Raw genomic sequence first — 20,396 nt, forward strand, 5'->3', positions numbered from 1 at the left:
CCCAAACACCCCCCAACCACACCACATCACAGAAAAACAGTTTTTGGGGCAATTCAAATCTATTTTGTGCAATTCTCCTCTATGCACACTAGACACTTTTCATACACACTGCTGTATGTACATAATCCCACAAAGGACTCAGTAATATGTGTGTTTGCATGCTCATGCACTACAAATCATCTTGCACTGTTCCCCAGCTGCTTGACTTACGATGTTTCTCTTTGCGCATGTACAGTATTATGTGAAGCATTTGTTTAGTCTATGTATTTTTCTTTTTCAGTCTATGTATAGGTAAACATTTATATATATTATATTCATATTCAAAATCTGTCAATAGGTTATTTGTGTATAGGTACAGTGTTTATGTGAAGCATTTGTATAGTTTGTATTTTTTAGGAATGACAATAAAGCTCAACTCAACTTGACTTGACTTGATCTCCATTGTTTTTACAGCGTTGAGCTCCAGGTTGTGCCAATTGCACAAGGTCACCAGATGGTCAATCTCCCACCTATAGGAAGACTAATACCCATCAGAGATGACCCCAATGAGGGTGGTGTTATCCGCAAACTTCAGTAGTTTGACAGACTCATGACTGGAGGTGCAGCTGTTGGTGTACATGGAAAGAGGAGAGGAGAAAGACCACAGCCTTGATATATCAGGAAAACATGTTTTCCCATTCTCACATGCTGCTTCCTGTCAGACAGGAAGTCTATGATCCACCAACAGGTGGAATCAGGCACATTCAGCTGGGAGAGCTTGTCCTGTAGCAGAGCCAGTATGAGTGTATTGAACATAGAGCTGAAGTCTAAAACAGGATCCTGGCATAGGTTCCTGAGGAGTCAGGTGCTGGAGGTTAAAGTGGAGGGCCATGTTAACTGCATCATCTACAGACCTGTTGGCTCTGTAAACAAACTGCAGGGGGTCCAGGAGAGGGTCTGTGATGGATTTGAGGTGGGACAACACAAGACGCTCAAATCACTTCATTACTACAGATGTCAGGGCGACAGTAGTCATTTAGACCTGTAATCCTGGATTTTTTGGGGACAGGGATGATGGTGGAGGTCTTGAAGCAGGCTGGCACATGGCATATCTCCAAAGAGGTCTTAAAGATGTCTGTAAACCAAGGAGACAGCTGGTCAGCACAGTACTTCAGGGTGGATGGAGAAACAGAGTCTGGTCCGACTGCTTTCCAAGGGTTCTGTCTCTTGAAGACTACTGGTTGGAGAGAGATGTTCCTGTGATGGGGCTGGAGGGGGAGGGAGCCGTTGAGGTGTGGAGCTGTGAAGAGGTTTCAGCTCCTGTTGTGGTGAAGCTGATGAGCTGATGTTCAAGCTCAGGTTGAAGGCTGTTGTCATGGGGGATGATATCAGGACTGTCCCATTGTCTTTCAAAGTGACAGTAAAACTCATTCCAGTTGTTGGCCAGTCATTGGTCATTATCTGAGTGGGGGGCTTTAGGTTTACAGTTGGTGATCTGTCTGAGTCCTTTCCAGACAGAAGTGGAGTCATTAGCTGAGAATTGCTGTTGTAGTTTCTCAGAGTACAGTTGTTTAGCTTCTCTCACTGCCTTGTTAAACTTGTACTTTGACACTTTAAACCTGATTTTATCCCAACTTTTAAATGCAGCATCCTTCTCTAGCCTTAGTTGTCTGAGTCTGGCTGTGAACCGGGATTTGTCATTGTTGTAACTCACCCTGGTGCATGATGGAACACAGCTATCTTCACAGAAGCTTATGTATGATGTCACAGCCTCTGTATACTCATCCAGGGTGTTGGTATAAGTCCTGAATACATCCCAGTCAGTACAGTCCAAGCATGCCTGAAGATTTCCCACAGCTTCTCTTGTCCACTGCTTTGATAACTTCACAACAGGTTTGGAAAGCTTTCATTTCTGCCTGTATGCAGGAAACAGATAGACCATGACATGGTCAGAGTGACCCAGTGAAGCTTGTGGGATGTCGTGATAGGCACTGCTTACTTTAGTGTAGCAGTGATCCAGAATGTTCTCCTCTCTGGTAGGACATTTAATAGATTGTCTGTATTTGCGGAGTTCACTTGTGAGGCTTCTTTTAGGACATTTAATAGATTGTATGTATTTGTTTTTTTTATTTGTGTGGTTTAAGTTTGTCCAATTTTTGCACAGTGAATGCATATTGGAAATAAATATTCCTGGTAGCGGTGTGTTTGTTCTATTTTTTTTTTTTTAATGCATATTGGAAATAAATATTCCTGGTAGCGGTGTATGATTTCCACATCGGCAGAGGTGCACGATGTCCAAACAAATTCATGGATGTGTTGATGAAAATGGGAAATAAATCCATAGGGACTGTAGCTCTAATGTTCATGAGCTCTTCTCTGGTGTACGAACTCAATGTATCGTCATAAAAGACAAACCATTACAACACAAAACAAAGTGAACCAACACACTGAGGCAGCCATCCGCGGTGCCGTCTTCAATAGGATATGAAACACCTGTGTAGGTGTTCAGCTACATTTAACAGTTTTGTTAGTAATTCATTCTTTAGATTTTGAATATTTTAATATATTGCTGTAGAAATGTAGTAAATTGATGCCTTATTCAGTTTTTATAATATTTTGAGCTTAAATGAAGAGACTGTGTTAATGTGCAAACTGGTCTGTATCCTTGAGGGATCCCACATGTAAGAGAGGCAGACCATGATGAAAATTCCCCCCAAGGTAACTGAAAAAGCTCCTGTTGGTTGGATAGGACTTAAACCAATTTATTTAATAGATTGTCTGTATTTGGTTAGTTTAGTTGTGTGATTTCTTTTTGTTTTATTTTGTTAATTTTTGTTTTATTTAATCAGTCAGAAGTGGACTAATTTCTTTCTCTCTCATCTTTTTTTTGTCACACATGCATACATATATCACATGCACACCCGCACTCAGACACACACACACACACACTGTTAGGGTAGGAACGATGGAAGACCAGGGCGGGATGCAGTTTAACAGTCTTTAATGAATAAAGTAAATTGTCTTCACTGAATAATAAGAACACAAATCACAGGCATAAATCAGAGCCAGAACAGAAACTGCCAGACGACTGGATCTAAGAAAATCTGCATAAACTTTCATGAGGACAGGGGCAGGGACCCCGAGATGCATTCAGCCAGTCAGAAATAGTGAAGACAGCAGACAGGGTGAACAGCCAAGGGCGGGCGCTGAACAGAAACTCTGCAAACAGGCACAACTGGATAATACACAGTCCAATGGCAGTATAACTCACAGCAGAAATATGATTTCACTCTCCACGGATAAAACAGGACAGGACTAGAGAACAGACGCTTCTCACGAGAGGTCATTGAATAATCTGACAACAAGACAGGGCTAGGAAGAGGGAATAAGAAGCAGAGACAATCAAGAGGAAAAAAGGGGACAGGTGAGGAGAAGGGAACGAAAGGGGAAACAGCTGAAAGAGATAATGAGCGGAGGAGTGGATGTGTGTGCGTGATTGTGTGAGTGAGAGTGCGAGTGAGTGTGTGACCACAAGAGGGAGACAGAGAAAGAGGAGAAGAAACCAGGATCATGACACACACACACACACTTATAAAGTCAGTTTCATAAATGTCTAATTTGAATCTAAAAAGTAAGACTGATTACAATATTGGTTCACTGCTAGTTAGTCAAACTAGTTCTTAAAGACACAGTCTTAACATAGTGACTATGATCCAACTGGCCCTAGTTTAGTAAACCTTTACAGAAGTTAACAGTAATAGGCTATTATTACATTTTAGTGACTTGATTTTGATTAAATTAATATTTTGTAGTTAAAAACATGTAATTAACCAAAACATGTTTGTTATTTGTTTTTTTTTTTATTTACTATTCTTTGTTTATACAGACAGTTTAACTTATTGAAGACCCTGTCTGTGAACAAAAAAAATAAAATAATTAAAATAAAAAAAACTGCAAAATTATATTTAAGACTGATTTTAATTATATTTTAATGATTGTCGCAACCATTCCCTGTTATGGGGTCAGTTGCATCATTTGATTTTTGTCTATTCAAGAGTTAATTGGTCATTTATTATGATACAGTATGTATCATGTTACAGCAGTTTGGGTGAGCAGCTGAAAGATGTAGCTCAGTGTATTAAAATTTTGGCTTTCCAATGCAAACTGCCTCTGAGAAACTGAAATGCAATACTTGTTGCAACCATCACTACTCTCCACTATATTTTTACCTACTGCTGAATCTAAAAAGTATAGAAGCTTGTTCACACCACAGGATAAAAATAATAATAATAATAAAAACTTTTCTCAAAATATCAAGTCATTTTTTAACCAGTACAACTTAAACAATAATTAAAAACTTTTCATTTAGGTTTTAATGCAGACATGCAATAAAGTTACTATAAAACAGCTGTGACAGCTGCACTTACAGTTTAGAGAATATTAAGACTGTTTGGAAATAAGATTTCTATAAATGAATACCATTACATTCTTCTCTCAAATAGATTCCTTGGCTGAGCCGGATGTAACTGTGCCGGTGCTCAGGGAGGGTGAGAAGGTGAATCTGACCTGCACTGCTCCAGCTCCCTGCCCCAGTCACCCTCCAAATGTAATCTGGGCTCCTGCATTAGGTGGTGACGTAACACAGAGGACACAGATGAACGCTGATGGGACTCAGAGTGTTTCTGCCATCTTGAATTTTATGCCGTCGTTCCAGCATCATGAGCTGAAAGTGAACTGTGTTTCCATTCATCCTCTACACAGAGAGGACAAGCCCCTGCTCAGCCACAAGAGCGTCATCCTCAGTGTGGAGTGTGAGATTTTAACCCAACACAGTTTGTAGCTTTTTTGTTTTGTTTTGTTTTTTTGAAATCACACTTTCTTTCCTTTTTGGCCCACAGATCCTCCTAAGAAAACACGGATCTCTCTCTCAGGCTTGGTCTGGCTTGGTAATAATGTGACCCTCACCTGTCAAAGTAATGCCAACCCTCCTGCGGTCCACAGGTGGTTCCTGAAGAGAGCAGGTGTAGAGGAAGAACTGAGCATCTCACGTGTGCTTTCCTTCACTGCGGCCCAAGATAACACTGGGGAATACATTTGTGAGGCACAGAATCAATACGGTGCAATGAACTCCACAAACCTGCAGATCACTGTCCCAGGTCAGTCTGTGCTTGAGACTGTTTCACCATTCATTGTTACACTTCACTTTGGCCCAAGTCTCGAATCAGAACTCTTTTTCAATAAGTTTAGATCTCTGAGCAATTAGTTTCTTGTTCACACCAAACTTAAATTTCTTATTCTATTACAGTTTTTTTTTTTTTTTTTTTTTTTTTTTTTTTTTACATTTGTTAGGACCCATTTCTCAATATTTAAGTTTCTTTTTCAAAAACTTTTTACACAGTGAGCTCAAAAGCAGTCTATGTGGGCTAAACTGTTGATCATTTAATAATAATAATAGTAATAACAATGAGAAGCTTTATTTTATAGTGTCTTTAAAAGCAGCTTTGTAAAGTTGGTGAGGGAAACGAGTGTCACTACTTCAGTTTTGCTGCTGTTCAAACAGAGAAAACTGTTATTCATCCAAGTCTTTATTTCAGAAAACACAATGCAAACATCAAACTTTTAACAAGATTTTCAGTGTATATAAATCAATGGTAAAATGATAGTGGAGGTAAAAGATGTCCAGTTGGTGATACATAGATATTGAAGAGTAAAGGACCCAATACTGGGGCCTGAGGAACACAAGCAAGTACCAGACTGATCTCAGATTTGTAACCCCCCAAATGAACCACAATGGTCAGTAAAATAAGATTTAAACCATAGCACTATCAAAACAAGTAAGTAAAAGACTATGATCAACAGTATCAAAAATGACACGGAGATAGAGAAGGAGGAGGACAGAAATTAAGCCATAATCAGATGCCATCAGCAAGTCTTTGGTAACTTTGAGCAAGGCCGTTTCTGTACAGTGAAATTTATGAACACCTGCCTTAAAGGGGTTTAAAGTGGTTAAAGCTAGAGGCAACAGCTAATTATTTTTGCAAAGAACAAAAGATTTAAGATGGTGTGATAAGTGTTAATAGTTTCCAGGTCAACCTTTTTTCTTTTTTTTTTTTTTTTACAGTAACAATTTTTAATGCTGCTTCTTTGTTTTTGCAGGCATATCCTTCACTGCTTTCCTCTCACTTTTGGCAGTTTTATTATTGCTTGTATTTCCACTTCTTGTACTTCTTATTCTTGTGATTTACAGAAGGTAGGATCTTGCTAGATTTTTATTATTATTATTATTAAATATTTTATACAATGTTTTGAGATAATGTTTTCTTGTTTTGGTTTATGCAGGTATAAAGAACCAATCAGAAGTGTAAGTATGTTTTCTGCCATACATATGAAGTGTGTGTGTGTGTGTGTGTGTGTGTGTGTGTGTGTGTGTGTGTGTGTGTGTGTGTGTGTGTGTGTAATTCAAATTATTTAATTAAAAAAAAAAATTCATTTCTGTTTGTATTGTGCCTGTTGTGAGAGAAGTAAGAGAAGAGTAAGTTCACAGTAAAAATTTAACATCTACACCCGTCGTAGCTGCCGGCGAAAACGCAAAAAAAGAGCCAGTTATGTTAACATCAGGACTACTCACAATGTGCTTGGTTTCAACCTTGAAGTTTGCATCCAAAGCTGCTTTAAAAAGCGGTAAAATCCATAACATCGGATGGCGAATCCATGACTCGACAAATGTTTGTCCTGAGAGTAACCATTTGTATGCCACCTGGACAAACTTTGAACAGTACAATCGCCCACTTTCTGACCAAGAATGGATGTGCTTTCAGGCACAGGAGAGAGAGTTCAGGAAAACCCTGGATGTTAAACTAATTTATGACAGACAAACAATACAATTTACTGGAACTAACCCGCGTCCCTGGACTAAACTTATAACCATCTTATGTGGAGTATACTACAGAAATGGATCTTACACAGCAACTCACAGAGATGGGAGACCATTAGGAACACCTTTGTTAAAATACACCGTAAGAATCCTTCGGAAATTCCCCCTCTGTAAAGCGCTCTCACCGAGGCCCGACTCAGAGACGCTCACTAAATGGATAAATCAGCAGCTGCGCTTCGTACGGGAAACCATCCAGCCGGCGCTCAATAAAGCGACAAATTCTAACAGTATGAGAGAACCCAGAGTGGTAAGCGAAAACGAACTAGCCTATCTTTGGGAACATCGTAGGAGTAAGGCAATAGATATAATTCTAAACAACAGCACTTACCCAGATCCTCCTCCTGCGATAAATGACGTGAATAAAGTTTGTGAGTATTATGCTGCGAAATGCCAACCAGCACAGTTACACCAACAGATGGGCAGTCCTCCGTGGTGCGGTGCTCTCGACCTAGAGGACCCGAAAGATGCCCCCGTTACTTCGGACTTCACCGCAGAGGAGATTGCAAAGGTGCTCTGTAGTCTCCCGAACAACAAAGCATGTGGTGCAGATGGTGTGACTTATGAAGTGCTTAAAGCAACAAAACAATTTTCAATAATGACATTAACTCAGATTTTTAATGTCTGTTTAATTAACCGGAAAGTTCCTGACTCCTGGAAGGGGGCTATTATATATAGGATCCCTAAAAAGAATAACATTCCAGAAGATCCCTCCACCTGGAGAGATATATCATTGCTCCCCACTATATACAAGGTATTTATGAAGTGTATTTTATGCCGAATTTTACCCTGGCTGGTGGAATCAGGAACATTGTCAACAAATCAAAAAGCATACATAGAGAGGCAGGGAATGAATGAGCACGTATTCTATTTGAAGACAGCCATCGATGATTTTAAACATGAATCCTCCCGTTTCTACGCGGTATTTCTCGATTTTCGAGACGCCTTTGGCTCTTTACCACATAGGGTAATGCTTCATTCCCTTGAGGAAATAAAACTGCCGGAACAGTATATTCATATAATCAAGAATGTATATGACAATTCATTTTTACAAGTGATTTGCGGACATCAACTAACGAAAAACCGGTTTTAAACTTGAAGTTGGGATTAAGACGGGGTGTCCTTGGAGTGCTGTGAACTTCATACTGGCCTTAAACCACTGGCTGAAATGGCTATGACTCCTTGCCCCGCCTGGCATTACATCTCCAAACCCAGTTCAGGCTTTTGCCGATGACGTCCTCATAGTATCAAGAGAGGAGAACGTCATTACCAACATGCTGTCATACACCGACCGCTTTCTGCAATGGTCTGGACTCGAGGTTAAGAATAATAAATGTGCGGTGTTCTATGAGCGACAAAGCGGGGGGTAATAGATGGTATAAGGCCAAGTATGATCAGCCTCCATCATTCATAATCGCTGGAAGCTCAATCAGAGTTTATTCAAGACACGAATCATACAATTATTTAGGACATATGTTTAATGTTGCAGGAGAATGGCACGAGCAAGTGAGTGATATCTGCAAAGAATACTCCAGCAGACTAGACTTGATAGACCAGTGTCCCCTACCGACCTGTATGAAACTCCAGGCCGTTCGAGATATAGCTCTTTCCAAGATTCATCATCTGTTTGCAAACGTCCACATTGCTAAAAAATATCTGACGGAGCTGAACAATAAGACCGTGCAGCTGGTAAGAAAATGGTTAAGTCTTAACATACACACAACAAGAAGTATTATTTTTATGAATAAATCGGAAGGGGGACTAGGGATCCCTAACATTGAATGGATTTATACAGCGACTAGAGTAAAGCATCTACTGCATATGTTGAATAACGATGACCCTACAGTTCGCGAAGTTGCCCGGCGCTCATTGCTGCTGGATCTGAGCAAACGCAAGGTCCCCTATGCTGCAGACGGAAGAAACCCAGTGGAAAGCTGGATACCAGAGCTACGGGATTCGGAGTACGTTCGGATTGGCCCGATCTGAATGATTTGTGCAGCAATAACAATATACAGCTGAACTGGGCACATAGGATACTGGCGGGGAGCAGGTGAATATCAGTCAGGGGCAGATTATGGATCCAAATGTGTATGCTGAGGCGTCTATACATCACACTGGAACCGGTGAGAGGTTGAACAGCCGGACGTGCAGGTATGAAATCCTCCAATACTTTCAAGCACAACAGCGCGATTACTGGGTTAACCTGCGCCTTCAAGGGAAACTTGCATGCCTGCAGAGCGCGGATCATACAGTCTCACACTCGGCGTTACAAAATTCAGCCGTTAACGAAGATATCCTGAAATTTGTTATTAAAGCTCGGCTGCAAACTCTCCCGACTAAATACAACCTCTCTTTGTGGTTCCCAAAACATGAACCATTCTGTTTACTACACAGCGATAAGGTAATGGAATCCACAGCGCACATACTGAATGGATGCCCCGCGTTTAAAGGACTTTACATTGCGCGTCATAATCGCATCGTAAATATAACGGCTCAAGAACTGCGCAAAGTATCGGGACAAAGTGCAATACATACAAACAAAACGGTTAAAACTAGTTGGTTTTTAAACCTGAAAGATAATAATATAAACTCCCTTAGAAGTGTTCTCAGGGAATATCCAAACACTCCAGACATCGTAGTCATCAATGAACTTTCTAAGAACATTCTGATTTTGGAAGTGGGCTGTTGTTTTGATCTTTACATGGACTTGTGTTTTTCTGAGAAAATGTTGAAGTATCAGTCATTAACCAATGCTTTGGCAGTGTGTGGTTACAGGATCAAACTGATTATTCTTATTTTTGGTAGCTTGGGACATGTGCACAGATTATGTGTCAGAGGCTTGCAGATTGCTGGACTGAGTAAAAAGACCTCTAAGCAAACAGCCAGATATTGTTCTGTGTCAGCAATCATAGGCAGTCTGCATGTCTGGAGAAGACGATGTCATCTTTATCCATAGTCTACTTATTAATGTGGTTGTGACTATTAGCGTTGTCTGTATTGTCAGGTGAAACATAATAGGCTCTTTGTGAATATTTGGATGCTGTGTTGTTTTAATCAGTATTTGTCATTCCAAATAAAATAATCAAGTGTGTGTGTGTGTGTGTGTGTGTGTGTGTGTGTGTGTAATTCAAATTATTTGATTTAAAAAAAATGTTTCATTTCTGTTTGTATTGTGCCTGTTGTGAGAGAAGTACGAGAAGAGTAAGTTCACAGCTTATTTATCAATGCATTTCAGGAAACAAGGCAAGATCAGGACATTTATGCCAATGTTTCTGCAAGTGCAGTGGAAAGCCAGCAGCTTCAGTTAAAGCCTGGTGAAGATAAGACCTGCATCATTAACCCTGTATACGCATTCAAACAGAGTCTCCCCGACGAAAGCATCTACGCAAACTGTTGAAGTGAAAAGTAGCATGTTTTAAACACCCGTTCATGGATTACCAATGAACAATTAGTCTCTGCATGTCAGTAGTGATCATTTTAATCAGTATTAACATATATACACTTCCCAAAAAGTATGATTTTCAGAACCATATTCTTGCTACTTCCTTTCTCTTTTCAAAGAATGGAAATTCTCCAATACTTCAACACTGAAATGAACTATCTGTATCTTTATTTTTTATTTTTATGTGAAACACTTCCTTTCACATAATGTTAAAATTTTTTAGTATTTATGGGTAATTTTTGCATTCATAATGCATAATGCATTAATACTGTTAGTACTGCTGTAGTACAGTGTAAGGTTGGAAATGATCAAAGACACTTCTGCTTTCCTGTCTCAAACTTCTGTAACAAAAGGGATATTTGGAATTTCTAAAGGCACAGAAGTGCTGGTTGTTGATTGTGGTCAAGGCCTGTAAGCCAACATGTGAAATAGGGGGTATGCTAATTGTCACTCTTTTAGTAGACTGGTTGAAGCTGTGTTATGCATATTGGTCAGTTTGAATGTCTCACATTTGGGTTTTAGTCAGATGGTCAAGGAAGGGATGAAAGAAGATTGTAACAATCTCTTTTCTTGGCTGGCGATCTCTCTTCACTGGGGCTCCGCTCTCTCTCTTTCTCTTTCTCTCTCTCTCTGGTTTTACATATATGCTGTGTACATTTAACTGTATATGTTTTATCATCCTTAATATATTTTGTAATCAATTCAAGTATAAAATATTTTATGAAGAGTAGACTACTGAAGAGTAGAGGCTGTGGTTAGGTTGACAATTGGCTGAAAACTAAAAAGATTGTAACATACAGGTGGTGGTCATATAATTAGAATATAATCAAAAAGTTGATTTATTTCACTAATTTCATTCAAAAAGTGAAACGTATATATTATATTCTTTCATTACAAACAGAATGATATATTTCTGATATATTTAAAATGTTTCTTTTTTTAAAATTTTGTTGATTATAACTGACAACTAAGGAAAATCCCAAATTCAGTATCTCAGAAAATTAGAATATTGTGAAAAGGTTCAATATTGAAGACACCTGGTGCCACACTCTAATCAGCTAATTAACTCAAATCACCTGCAAAGGCCTTTAAATGGTCTCTCAGTCTAGTTCTCTAGCGCTACACAATCATGGGGAAGACTGCTGAATTGACAGTTGTCCAAAAGACGACCACTGACACCTTGCAGAAGGAGGGCAAGACACAAAAGGTCATTGCAAAAGAGGCTGGCTGTTCACATGAGCTCTGTGTCCAAGCACATTAATAGAGAAGCGAAGGGAAGGAAAAGATGAGGTAGAAAAAAAGTGTAGAAGCAATAGGGATAACCGCACCCTGGAGAGGATTGTGAAACAAAACCCATTCAAAAATGTGGGGGAGATTCACAAAGAGTGGACTGCAGCTGGAGTCAGTGCTTTAAGAACCACTACGCACAGACGTATGCAAGACATGGGTTTCAGCTGTCGCATTCCTTGTGTCAAGCCACTCTTGAACAACAGACAGCATCAGAAGCATCTCGCTTCAAAAAGGATTGGACTGCTTCTGAGTTGTCCAAAGTTACGTTCTTTGATGAAAGTAAATTTTGCATTTCCTTTGGAAATCAGGGTCCCAGAGTCTGGAGGAAGACAGGAGAGGCACACAATCCACGTTGCTTCAGGTCCAGTGTAAAGTTTCCAAAAATCTATGGGGTATTGTGAAGGGGAAGATGCGATATGCCAGACCCAAGAATGCAGAAGAGCTGAAGGCTACTATCAAAGCAACCTGGGCTCTCATAACACCTGAGCAGTGCCACAGACTGATCGACTCCATGCCACACCGCATTGCAACAGTAATTCAGGCAAAAGGAGCACCAACTAAGTATTGAGTGCTGTACATGCTCATACTTTTCATGTTCATACTTTTCATTAGACCAAGATTTCTAAAAATCCTTTCTTTGTATTGGTCTTAAGTTATATTCTAATTTTCTGAGATACTGAATTTGGGATTTTCCTTAGTTGTCAGTTATAATCATCAAAATTAATTGAAATAAACATTTGAAATATAACAGTCTGTGTGTAATGAATGAATATAATATACAAGTTTCACTTTTTGAATGGAATTCGTGAAATAAATCAACTTTTTGATGATATTCTAATTATATGACCAGCACCTGTATGTTACTTAATATAAAAGGTGATGAATGTGAACTTTTCAGCACAGTGATAGTTTCTTTGTTAAATACTCAAGTACCTGCAAGTGTGCTTGTGCTATGTTGACTAGCTATATATATATATATGAAATGTGTATAATGTAAATAATTACAAAATATAAGAAATATCTTATATATGTTATATATAAGATATATATAGATAAAGATATATATTAAGAGAATATATAAGATATATTCTCTACTTTCTCTGTTGATTTGAGTAACAAGTTAAAAATTCTGTGGTCAAAATAAGCCTAAAATGCAAAACAATAAGCCTGATTAGGGATAATAAAGATCCATTTCCAAAAGCATAAACATAACTTGTAAAGTTGTGATTACTTTATACTTTACTTTAGTTTTAATTATCATATGTTCTTATATTTACTGTGTATTTATTTTATTTTCATTTCATTTATTGCTATTTTAATACATTTTTTGTAAAGTCTGTTTACTATTTGTTACAATTACTATTTATTTTTCATAGTGTGATTTTTGGTGAATTTTGCCTATTAATAAACTAGGGTAAGTCTGATCCTCAAACATCACTGTAATTATTCATTATGATATTAATATATGGAAACCACAACAATTAAAAAACAAAAACATACAGAGATATATTGTCCCTGTTTTTTTTAATTTGTAGATAATCACAAGTGAGATGTTTTGACCACTGAACTAGGAAATGTCCCCGGTTTAAGTCTAGTCAGCTGACTACAGGCATCACCAGCGTGTGACGTTTTGAGTGCTTCAAAACCCCTGCTAAAAAAATAAATAAAATCATAATAATAATAACATAAAACCAGCCTAAGCTGGATGGCTGGCCTTAGCTGGTCAGGCTGGGAGACCAGACACTTCCAGCTTAACCCAGCTAAGATCAGCCAACCAGCTTAGGCTGGGTTTAGCCTCTTTTTTTTTTTTTTTCTTTTTTTTTCCCAGAAGGGACAGTGAATCACTTTGTGAAATAAATGGTTCAATTGGTTCAATGTTTTGAAAAGCTCAGTTTCTTCCATACTGTACAGCCCTGTAAGGTGAAGTTTAGTCTTTAAAAAGTATTTTCTATACCAGAAAAGTATTAATGGTCTGTGGTGTATAAAATATTGATGCTTATTTCACTTACACTTTCGTTGCATGCCACGTTTAAGACTGTCATATCACTTTCACTGTATTGTGTAGATCTGTGTGTGGTTTTAGAGGTTTGTTGATAACTACGAGAAAAACTGTGGTTTGTAAACTCAAGTTCATGTTGTGTGTGTACTCAGTGAGCTGCTGTTTTCCTGTGGAAGGTTTTAAACCAAAGCAATTAAGTTTATCACAATTATTAAAGGCTGTCCTTTTTTTGTCTGATTTACTGTGTATTTTTTGTGGAAAAGTTTTAAAGTTATTGATCTCAAAAATGAAAACAAAAAGTTGAATATTTCATTCATTTGAAAATTAATATTTTTTGATATAAAAGTATCTTCTAGATGGTTTGAAATAAACACGAATATTTTCTTTCATTATCTAACAGTGTTTAATTTTTGGACTTTCATGTGTCTTTCTCCTATTTTAACTTCACCATCATCTTGGGTGCATCTGCTACTTTTACGAGTAGCATGTTTGAGCAGTGGACACAACACAAACATATTAGATGCAAAGCACACAAAACACAACTATCATCACAGCAGCATCCTGTGTGAGCAGGGGCTTTTACCATAATTCAGAAGCTTTAGAACATTATCTTAACAGTTTCATTTACGAATTACGGCTTTTGCAAAATTTGCAAAATTTCTGCAAAAAAATATATATTTTTTTTTTTACAATCATTTTTGCTCTAATAACAGAATCTTCATGTAATTTTTCTAAACTCTAGACACAAAACTCAAAACAAGACTTTTGTTCAAGACTTTTCATATTGCGTTCATATCAAAGAAGACTTGCATTTGCAGAAGCATTGGTTCAAAAAACTCATTTATAATGAAACATCACAGGAACATTACTTTAGATCACCCACACAAGATACCCCTAGGTTCACTGTGTAGTTGTTATGTATGATCATTAAATATAGTTGTTCAAAACACATGATGCAGCTTTCATTATGGTTCTATACATTCATACATCATTGTAATAGACTAGAGAGGAAAGTACAGACACTTGAATCATTAAACAAAATTTTAAAATTACATTGTTATTGTTATTGTATCAGTTGATAGATCATTGTAATGAAGTGAATAGAACCTCAATTCAGATGTAATGTGTGAGCTGCATTTTGAAATAGTAATACTTTAATGTTAAGTTGTGTCATTTTGAACCGGTGATTTTAGTTCAATTAACAAAAGATCTTTGGTTCATGTGTATTGTATCAAAGCATTTGGAAAAAAGTGTTAAGTGTTTTGAAAAATGTGTATTTTGATCATGGGTTGTGAATTATGTGTCTAGACTTTTGAAAAATGACATGAAGGTTCTGTTATTAATGCAAAAATTATTGTAAAAAAAAAACTGTAAGACCTCTTAAATCTATTCTCAATCTGACATAAATTACAACATCTTTCGCTTCTTCAATAGATTTTCTGTTGCTGTTAAAATGAGCTCTGTTGGTTGTAATGGGCAGAAGTTATACTGCAGTTTCCGGTGAGACACTGTGACTCCACCACAACTGAAACAACAGGTCACTCTTATCTGGGCTGCTGTTTAGTCTCATGAAAAACTATTTAAGGTAAACTATTACATTTGTTTTGAATTGTTACAACTGTGAAGACAAACAGACAACAAAGGATGCTTATATCATGTATATTTCACAATACATTATGCTTATATTGTGTACATTTAAACTTGATTTCTAAATACACAGCTCACCTCAGATGACTCTCAGAATGTTTGCTGCAGATCTTCATGTATTCAGCTCTATTCTATCAGGTTGGTCTTTTTCCTTGTTTTCATATATATGTATATGTATATATATATATATATATATATATATATATATATATATATATATATATATATATATATATATATATTATATATAATTATTAAGTCTAATTATAGCACATTTGTATTGCAGCTGCTTGGTGTCAGTCAGTTCTGAAAGTATCGGTCCCCAGAACCCTGATCAGCACCAGCGGCTCTTACCTTCTGATTCCCTGCCTATTCAACATTTCAAAGGAGAAAGAAAACATTCTTGAAAGTTCACCAGTACTAAAATGGAGGCAAAGTTTTACCAGCGCTCACCATCAGATGGATCCTGTGATGGATATGGTGGGTGACCTACGAAAGAAGAACTGCACTTCTGTCATGAGAAACCTCAGCAGTCAGCATTCAGATCGTTACTACTTCAGGATTGAAACTAAGACCTCCACTATGACTGAAACAACAGCTCTGTATATAAATGTATCAGGTAAGGCAGTGCAAATGTTTCGATTATAAACCAAGACATTACCAGCACCAAGTGTTTTCAGTGGCCTCAAACCTTTGAAAATGTCAAGAGTTAAGACAAGGCACAATTAGTAAGCTATGTACTGTACAAAGTTTCAAAAATAGTATAAAAATTCAATTGAGGTTTTATTTTTTTATTTTTTTACAGTCGCTAGGAGCCTGCTGATGTGAAAGATCTATATTGCAGCATTATCTGAACTTAGACATACCAGATCCGGAACAACAACCGTCTACAAACCCAGTTCAAATGAAAAAATGATGCCATTCTACTCTGGAGGAGAGTAAAGAGAGGCTGGAGTCGGCTTTATGGTGGACAACCAGACAAGAAGGAGTGTACTGACCTTCCAGCCAATATCAAACTGCCTGGCTGTACTAACCATCCACGGTACTATCCAAATGCACCTTCTAGCCATTAGAAGATGAGGTCAAAGGTGATTTCTATGACCAATTGCAATGCATGCTGGACTTGATCCCGAGGACCGAGTTGATCATCCTAGTGGCAGGGGGATGTTTAGAGCATGGGGGGGGGGGGGGGGGGGGGGGGGGGGGGGGGGGGGGGGGGGGGCTTTCTAGTCTATAAGCCATTTAAAATGTATAACTTTGTTTTTCGGCCACACACACATTGCAGTTTTCACCCCTTACCAAAAAGAAGTATACTTCGACTTTATTTTATTAAGTATACTTAAGTAAAGTTCTAGTATATTTTTAAGTATACTTTATGAAGTAGGTATACAAATATCAGTGTACTAGTAGTATACTTGTAAGTGTACTAGTTCAGTACTCCTTGGGACTAAATTGGCCCACTTTCTAGTATATAAAAGTATATATTTTAATTGTACTTTTTTTTTGTATGTAGTAGTATTTGAGTTATATAATATTTTTTTTTTATGTTTTTAGTTTGTACTGCAACTATACTAAAAGTAAACTTATAGGTATACTGAGTTTACAAATTAAATACTTGTAGAATTTTAGTACGCTTTGAAGTATAGTCTCAGTAAACTACTATTTTACTAGTTTTATACTGCAAGTATACTCATAAGTTTTTTTTAAGTGAACATTACATCATACTTTAAGTATACTACTATGTCCCTATTTAGGTTTTAATTTGTATATATTTTGTTATATGAATATCTGAACATACAAAACATCCAAAGAAAGAACAGGGTATGTGCTTGTAAACAAAAACATTTTACTCTAGCTTCATGCATTCTTTTTTTAAACACTTGAATGTGAGTAAGTTCCATAAATAAAATAAATAAATAAAATCATTTTGAACAAGAAGCTGAAAAAAGACTATGAATTGGATTCAGAATGAAGTTTCAAAACATAGATGGAGTCGATCAACTCCAACAACAGCATCTGTTGTTTCAGTTTCTTCTTTGCTTGTGTTTTGGAAATTCTGTACAGAAGATGTGTAATTTCTTTGGTTTTGTTTTGGAAATTCTGTACAGAAGATGTGTACGATTCCAGGAGCACAAGTAACTATAAGTAGACTTTTGTGCAGTGAAAACAGAGGATGTCTGCCAATGAACTCTCTCTGAAAGGCCGTCTCAAACTCAGCAGATTCTGATGGTATATTTATTGGGCAGTGTTTATTTGTTTCTGATGTTCTAATTCAACAGGCACTTTACAATTTCTTGAGGCCACGGGAGAGGATTTGTGAACGGCACTGAAGCGACGCAACTGATGCTGGTAGGTCACGTCATATAGTAACAACACAGTGGCGTATACGAATTTAATTTATACTACCCACATTCATATGATATAGAACATAGCCTAGTTTTTAACGGTCGAAAACAAAGTAAGTTCAAATTTAAATGTAGTATATACTCCGCTATATACTTTAGCGCGACACGACTAAAGAGGGTAGAACTCATAATCAGTGCTGCTGTCTACTGGATGCAGCAGGGCTGGACGCGACACGACAGTTTCCCGACAGTAAACTGATGCCCCGTTCTGTTTCTGAGGTAGCCCACTTCAAGCGCTCACACTACTTCTGACGCGAAGAACAACTGGATTTGTCGCATCCCGCGTTGACAGCTTCTGGGTTCAAGCGCGACACGACGCGACGCGACAACGATTGCATTCGGTGTAGACACGGTGTCAGAAAAGGCGGTGAAAGACACAAGGTCCCAAAACCGAAACATAAATCTAATGAATAAGGTATAGACCTACATAATATAATAACAACTAAATAAATATGTGTGCAGCATTGTATCACACCCCACCCTCATCTGGAACGACTTTATACTCTTCCCATTCCAACTTTCATGTCATTTCAAATGTAGCTACACTTGGAAATGTTCCCACAGAAACAAAATCTGGGAATTTAAATAGTGATTTTCAGGCACTTAAATTAAAGAAAACCATAAAAGATCATGGAAATATATTTTCATAGATCCTTTCATTGTTAAAATATTAGTGTTTGTTATCATGACCCCCTGTGAACGATTTGTTTTCTGTGATAGATTTTTATACCAAGGAAGGAAAGGCTGCTCACTTTTGTCTGATTTGCTGTTCAGTCTCATGCAAGGATTTTACTCTCAAAAATAAAAAAAATCTGTTCAATTTATTAATTATATGTTTAATTTATTTATTAGGTAATGATCTTCCTGTCATTTCAAAATCTTTTTTTTTCAGATTTTTTCTCAGATGACTCTCAGAATGTTTGCTGCAGATCTTCTTGTATTCAGCTCTATTCTATCAGGTTGGTATTTTTTTTTATATTTATTTATATATTCATTTTACACACACACACACACACACACACACACACACACACACATATATATATATATTTCTTTATATATAATATATACACAGGTGCTGGTCATATAATTAGAATATCATCAAAAAGTTGATTTATTTCACTAATTCCATTCAAAAAGTTAAACTTGTATATTATATTCATTCATTACACACAGACTGATATACAGTATTTCAAATGTTTATTTCTTTTAATTTTGATGATTATAACTGACAACTAAGGTAATTCCCAAATTCAGTATCTCAGAAAATTTGAATATTACTTAAGACCAATACAAAGAAAGGATTTTTAGAAATCTTGGCCAACTGAAAAGTATGAAAATGAAAAGTATGAGCATGTACAGCACTCAGTACTTAGTTGGGGCTCCTTTTGCCTGAATTACTGTTGCAATGCGGTGTGGCATGGAGTCGATCAGTCTGTGGCACTGCTCAGGTGTTATGAGAGCACAGGTTGCTCTGATAGTGGCCTTCAGCTCTTCTGCATTCTTGGGTCTGGCATATCGCATCTTCCTCTTCACAGTACCCCATAGATTTTCTATGGGGTTAAGGTCAGGCGAGTTTGCTGGCCAATTAAGAACACGGATACCATGGTCCTTAAACCAGGTACTGGAAGCTTTGGCACTGTGTGCAGGTGCCAAGTCCTGTTGGAAAATGAAATCTGCATCTCCATAAAGTTGGTCAGCAGCAGGAAGCATGAAGTGCTCTAAAACTTCCTGGTATACGGCTGCGTTGACCTTGGACCTCAGAAAACACAGTGGACCTACACCAGCTGATAACATGGCACCCCAAACCATCACTGACTGTGGAAACTTTACACTGGACCTCAAGCAACGTGGATTGTGTGCCTCTCCTGTCTTCCTCCAGACTCTGGAACCCTGATTTCCAAAGGAAATGCAAAATTTACTTTCATCAGAGCACATAACTTTGGACTACTCAGCAGCAGTCCAGTCCTTTTTGAAGCGAGACGCTTCTGACACTGTCTGTTGTTCAAGAGTGGCTTGACACAAGGAATGCAACAGCTGAAACCCATGTCTTGCATACGTCTGTGTCTAATGGTTCTTGAAGCACTGACTCCAGCTGGAATCCACTCTTTGTGAATCTCCCCCACATTTTTGAATGGGTTTTGTTTCACAGTCCTCTCCTTGTACACTTTTTTCTACCACATCTTTTCCTTCCCTTCGCCTCTCTATTAATTTGCTTGGACACAGAGCTCTGTGAACAGCCAGCCTCTTTTGCAATGACCTTTTGTGTCTTACCCTCCTTGTGCAAGGTGTCAATGGTTGTCTTTTGGACAGTTGTCAAGTCAGCAGTCTTCACCATGATTGTGGGGCAAAATTAAAGAATTAACATTTTCTCATATTATTTGTACTATCTTATTATTTTAGTGGTTAGAACAAGTATGATTTGGGCTAAATTATTTAAGCCCCACATCTTCACGAGTCGCGAATGGTTCTCAACTGGAGAGAACATGAGAGGACTCTCTTTTCGTTATTTTCCCACTTTAACAAGTTAACCAATATTCGTTATTTTGTTTATAAACCCACTAATAACAACGTGGGGGACTGAGTAATTTCTGGCTAAATTGGACAGGGGCTTTGAAATGATGGCTTTGAGTGTGGCGTGTGATGCAGTATTCAGCAGTGGCGGCGCTGGGGCAGGGCTTGACGGGGCTATAGCCCCATCAG

General features: G+C 37.8%; 1 protein-coding gene across 1 annotated transcript in view; it reads left to right on the top strand.

The window, feature by feature from the left end:
• LOC109064831 (sialic acid-binding Ig-like lectin 13) overlaps window positions 1-20,396 on the top strand; it is a 33,779-nt gene that overhangs the window by 6,401 nt on the left and 6,982 nt on the right. The window contains exons 3-7 of the mRNA XM_042743374.1: window positions 4,482-4,790; window positions 4,878-5,135; window positions 6,136-6,229; window positions 6,319-6,340; window positions 10,146-10,224. Of these exons, the coding sequence (XP_042599308.1) occupies window positions 4,482-4,790; window positions 4,878-5,135; window positions 6,136-6,229; window positions 6,319-6,340; window positions 10,146-10,224 (762 nt within the window). The remainder of the gene's footprint in view (window positions 1-4,481; window positions 4,791-4,877; window positions 5,136-6,135; window positions 6,230-6,318; window positions 6,341-10,145; window positions 10,225-20,396) is intronic.

This window comes from Cyprinus carpio, chromosome B18 (assembly GCF_018340385.1).
Source record: "Cyprinus carpio isolate SPL01 chromosome B18, ASM1834038v1, whole genome shotgun sequence".
NCBI lineage: Eukaryota > Metazoa > Chordata > Actinopteri > Cypriniformes > Cyprinidae > Cyprinus > Cyprinus carpio.